This window comes from Anarhichas minor, unplaced genomic scaffold (genome assembly GCF_050575085.1).
Source record: "Anarhichas minor isolate MPS153535 unplaced genomic scaffold, ASM5057508v1 ptg000007l, whole genome shotgun sequence".
NCBI lineage: Eukaryota > Metazoa > Chordata > Actinopteri > Perciformes > Anarhichadidae > Anarhichas > Anarhichas minor.
The window spans coordinates 16236437-16242436 of NW_027466453.1; the positions used below are offsets into that span (position 1 = coordinate 16236437).

Below are 6000 nucleotides of genomic sequence, written 5' to 3' on the forward strand. Positions count from 1 at the left end.
GGGATTTATTTCGGAAGCATAAGCATTAGTATTCCAATAAGTTTTATTAATCATAAACAGAAGTTTGCCTCATTAATGTTAACACCTCTTTTTAAAAGGAGACTGTCCCCGGGGTAGAAGGACAATAGCTCATATTTGAAGCCGAGGCTCATTAATATAAGTGGAACACTCCCATTACTGCACAAGAGGAAGGCATAAATGGAAGCTTGGGAAGCGACAACATCTTAAGGAAGAGGGAACCGATGCATGAGTAGAAAGGAGTGATAGCATTTGTGTGTTAGGACAAAATAGAAAGCAAAAACAAAGAAATGACAAAAAAAACAGACAGGAGAACAAGCATGAGATAAAAGAAAGGCTTTTGATCTTCTTCAACAAAACATCCGTCAAGAACAAGCGGAACAAACATTCAACATCAAGTGACACGCCTCACAGCAGGTGTCATCGCAAAAGAAAATGACAAAGATCTACCATGCTGTCCCAGAGCAACTTTTCCAACTAGAGCCACAGAACACAGAAGGAGAGAAAGACAAAACAATAAGAAAACCGCAGAAAGCGAGTGCGAGAAGGTGAGCGAGAGTAGGTGATGTGTCCCAGGTGTGAGCTCGATCCTCAGCAGTAGTTAAGAGCAAGGCACGGCAACGCCTCAGCCATCCGTCACCATGGAGATAACAAGCTGTCAGGGCCAGATAGGATCACGGGCCACAGAGGCCGGTCACTCTGCTCGAACACCACAGGAGCCAATCAGAGGAGACGGGGAGAGGATGAGATAATGTGAAGAAAAGGATAGTCACTGGCATCAAGCTCTTCGGTGAAAAAAAGAGAGGAAAACAAGACAAAGAGAGTGGAAAGTGGATGTTGATTTCAGAGAGGGAATAAAGAAATAGAGAGGAAGTGGCGAGAAAGTACAGAGGAGCTCATGCAATTGTAACAATGTTTGGATGGGGAAAGAAACAAATTAAATAAAGTTTTCTAAAAAAAAATAGAAAGAAACAAGAAGGAGCCCAGAGCCATGCATCAGTCAGTGCTCTCTGCCTAAACAACTCATACACACATGCCAGCACATTTCCTTTCTGAAATGCTGTGTGCTGCAAGTAGTTACCCTGCGTTTCCCGTTTCCACTTTGAAAATACAGCTTAAAAATGTATCTGTAGAATGTGTGCACTTTGCAATTATAACTACAATTTAGGAGTCTGAAACAAGTAGTGCAGAAAAAAAGTGCAGCAGTGGAAGAAGTCCCAAATGAAACACAATGTTCAACATACATTGGTAACAATTTCAGAAGATTATACGAGACTTATAAAAACTGAAATATTCTGCAAGTCAAAGGGGACATCACATAAAACTCCATAGAAGATATTGCACCTTCAAACAAGTCACCACATGACACAATAGGTTGATGAATAACTGCTTTCTATCTTTCTCTGTGTTTCCAGCACGAGTAGATGTTGACCGGTCAGGTTTCACTGAATGCAGTCGACTGTGCTATTCGAGGTACAGTATGAGTGACCGGACATGTTCTCATCTTGATCTACAGAAAAACTGTATTGATGAGAGGCAATCCTCCCCACTTAACTAAGAACCAATGCAACAGTCTTTTCTAAAAGATGGACCAGGTGAAAGCTATGACCCCTAACAGATTTCAACTGTAAAATATGCCGCAGACGTGAATGGGAGATGCTGATAAAGTGAGAAGCGGAAGAGGATGTCTTTAATTAAAACACAAAGATTCTTCAAGAGGGTCAACTTTAATATTGAGAAGGTGGACAAGTGTATCTATATATATATATATATATATATATATATATATATATATATATATATATATATATATAGATAGACTTGTGCAGTAGTGCTTTATAATGAATCTATCAAGGTGAGGGGAACTATATTGGGACACACATCTTATCTGCTATCAGTCTTGACAGGAGTGGAGGAACAGCTGCTACAGTATCTCTCCACAGCATGTCAGTACAAAGGCGAAGCAGAGCAGAGAGCAGAGCGTCTATTTAAATTGAGAGAAAATGTCTTAATAAATATACAGGTATAGAAAACAGGAAAATTATTCTGCAGGGCAGATTCAACACGTGATGCCAATACACATAAAATATCTACAGATATACAGATATCTGACTATTACGAGTCAGTGGGGAAGCAAAGTGGAGGGAGGTAAAGTGATACAGAGGAATGGAAATAAGGAATAAACTAAGACTGACTGGCAAATAAACGTTGCTTTGTTGCAAAAGGATGGTCGTGAAATCAAATAAACCTCCTATCAGTATCAACAGATTGGGCAAATGAGGTGGGATTAACAAAATGGGTTTGACAAGAATGAGGGAAGTATTAGGGTCCATTTATGTGGCTTGGTGTGTATGGAGTGTGAGCGTGCACTCTGGAGAGCAAGAACAATAGGGAGAGGGAGAAGAAGTGTGTTGGGTGCAATATGGAGAGCTGCTCCAGGTGCTCTGCTGCAGGCAAGCGTGGGAGAGCATCATTGTGTGTGTGTGTGTGTGTGTGTGTGTGTGTGTGTGTGTGTGTGTGTGTGTGTGTGACTGAAGGCCTCTCACAGCTACTCTTTGCAGAATTATTGATCTGCAAAGAGATGGCGAAACCATCTTTTTGCCCCCCCGATACACAGCAATGAGCAAAAGCAAAACACTATTTGACGACAGTGAAAAGAGGCTGACTACAGTATGGTAGCATGCAGGTCTTCAAACATAAAACTGTGCTGTGCTCCTATCTGGTCAGTACATACGCAATCCAGCAATATCTATATATATACAGTAATGTCTGCTTTGGTACGATCAATACACACACACTCAAACGGGTACAAATCATTGTTTCAGTGCACCAAACATCAAACTCTTGCTCCAGTTTAAGTCCCCCACACACAGATCCTACACAAGTAAAGGCACAAAGCCTGTGAATATGCTGCCATCCCACACACACACACACACAAGCACACACACACACACACACACACACACACACACACACACACACACACACACACACACACACACTTCAGCGAGCTTCAAAACTGTCTAAACTAACACAGTCAAAGTAGGCAAAAGTAACAGCTCACTAACCATCACGGTGACCGAAGTGTGTGTGCGTTTGTGTTTCCTTTGCTCTCCAGCTGATTCCTCGAGAGGAAAATCACCTCATTTCGAGACAATAGCAACCTTCACAGGAAGCTCTTTTTCGCCTTTCTCACACTCACTTTATATTTGTCTCACACACTGCACCATGGGTGTCCAACAACCGGTGAGCCGCAATAGAAACTCGGGCGATGTGAAGTAAGATTTGGAGTGTGTGCAGGGTGTATGTTTTTACCCCGTGGCTTGGAGCCAACTGAGAGCAGCAAATCTCAGCCATTAGCAAGCATCTTTCTGAAACCTCTTTCCCTCCGAACATCAAAGATGGAGTCTGAAATGTCCAGTTTTGTCTGTCTGACTGCCTTCTATCCTCTATCCTCCAAGGCTTGCTGTAAATGTCCGGGTTGAATATAAAGTCTTACAAGGCATTTCTTGAGTTTTTGCCTCAATGCTTCTCTGATTTCCTGTCGATTAAAATGCGCCTGTATTCAGACTTTGTTGATTCATTTCACACAACCTATCCCCTAACTTCCATTGTTCATTATTTTCTTTTCTTATTTCACGGTAATCTCTCTTGGTCTGTTATTTGGTCGTTTAGACTTTAAGTTAATTAGTTTGAAATTGATTTCCGAAAAGACAAACATCCAAAGGCATGAAAAAATCAAATTAAATCAAAATAATGAGTGAGATTTTTTTTTTTGAAGTAAAATTAGTTTGCAATAATTCTTAAGCCCCTGGCATAAAGGTGCTCAGTGCTCATTAGGTTTCTTGTTGCTGTTGTACAGACCAGTATATGTACCATGTGTATTAATGCCAAACTTAATCCTGTGAACAGTATATCAACAACACATACCAACAATATATTATATATTATATTTTATAGTGAATTTGTTTATATTTTCTACTTTTTGCACTGTGTTGACTGTTTAATGTTATGCACCATCCACCAAGGAAAATGCCTTGTATGTGCAAAATAAACGGTTCTGATTCTGATTCTGGTATTCAGTTTTGAAAGAATGGTTGCAATATGTTTTCTTGTAGAAACAGATGTACTGTGTGGGGAGTGGTCAGAAATGGGCTGGACAGAAGTTCACGTTATGATATATTTTTGGAAGGTTCTACTATCACACTGATGGCTCCAGTGTCTGCAGGAACTGCACGAGCTGTGTGAGAAAACATGTTGCACGAGTATTTATTATCGTGAAGAAGAGAAACCAGATCATTGCCCAGTCATCACAGCAACTGTTCTTCAACACTTACAGCAAAAACAACTTTGGAGCACAAAGTGTGTAATTTATAAGTATGTCTCAGATTACGATGTATTTGAATACAAAATATTTAGAGTAAATTATATATTTTAAAAACACATACTATCAGCTTCACCGCAGTGAGTACAAATGCTTGAGAATCTAGTTGCCCCTGAAGGCTCCACTATTCCTTACACATGACGATGATAAGCCGGGCAGTTCAGAGGTTTGAACCGACCGACTGGCCAAGCAAACTGGCTACGACTAGTGGGAGTTAATAGAGCTATAGCCATATTGCACTTAGATGTATAAACACACACACACAAACAAACAAACAAACAAACAAACAAACAAACAAACAAACAAACAAACAGCCAGCCCATTGTGGTCTTGTCTGTCCCTAATGTGAAAGGAGTGAAATAATCTCACCGTCGCTGTCAGTGTAATCAGCAAACAGACATTTGGTTGTTCTGGGCGCAAGGTAAAACCACACACACACACACACACACACACACACACACACACACACACACAAATGTACACATTCTATTGTTCAAGCAGCGCAATGCTGGTCACTGCAGTTGTAGTTGAATAAACATGCCAAACACACTTACTTTGAGGAGATTCTGGGATGTCTGCTGCATCAATGTGGTGGCAAATCCACACGATAAGTGAGTGAGGGTGGATGGGATGCGGGTCAGAGTCAAGATGGATGCAAATGTATCAAAACAACACAAAACAGAGACAGACGATATCTTAATTAAAGGAGAGAAACTGGGATTCTAAAAAACTGGGTGACGGATAGGCAGAAAAAGAAAACCTGGAAGCACCAGATGAGGACATGAATAGATGCTACATGAAAGGTGTACCACTGAGCAAAGGTTAATGATAGCCAGTGCTGGTGTTTTACACAGATATATATAAAGTGCATTGCATAAACTTCATCTTTTGAACTGAAAAAGCACTTGGAGCTGGTAAGCGGACAGGTGAATAATTAAGGTTAGAGAATGATGAAGGGTTAAGTGAGTAAAGGTTATCGTTCAGGTTAAAGGGGGCCAGTTCCACCAGTGGAAGAAAGGATATGGGCTGGAGACCATACGGATGCACCAGTTGCGAGGACAGGTGGTCTGCTTGAGGCAGAAGAAGACCACAGGCGCCAGCTCTGGGAACGGCAACACGAGAGTGCTTAGGTCACTGCCGATACTGACGTCATCACCCAGACCCACTTCCTCAATGATGTCATCAGCCTGCGCCAAGCCGTACTCCTCACTCTGCCCTGACCCTGCTAAGGAAAGGCTCCCCAGCGGCACAGGACACTCCTCGCTCATCATGGCAGCCCAGCCGAGATCTGAAAGACAACGTGAGTTGACACTGGGATTAGAGGAATGAAATAATTATTGCACCGTTTGACACACTGCACAAGATAGACTTAAGATAGCAAAGAAAATGACTGCTTTGATTTAATTAACGTTCAGCTTTTGCACTGCAGCAAATAAATAGCAATTAAATGAGTTTATTTCATGAAACATTAATTGGACAAGCAGGCTTTTGGCTAAGCCGTCACTCCCACAGACCACTTAATCGCCTCCACGTCATAACATCACCTCACAACTCACAGATATTGAACGCTCGTTGTTTTCAATCCCAAATGCCCATTT

General features: G+C 41.4%; 1 protein-coding gene across 1 annotated transcript in view; it reads right to left on the reverse strand.

The window, feature by feature from the left end:
• cacna1ia (calcium voltage-gated channel subunit alpha1 Ia) overlaps positions 1–5673 on the reverse strand; it is a 102107-nt gene extending 96434 nt beyond the window's left edge. Inside the window, exon 1 of the mRNA XM_076080917.1 lies at positions 5426–5673. Coding sequence (XP_075937032.1) covers positions 5426–5673 — 248 coding nt within the window. The remainder of the gene's footprint in view (positions 1–5425) is intronic.
• Positions 5674–6000: the final 327 nt, after the last annotated feature.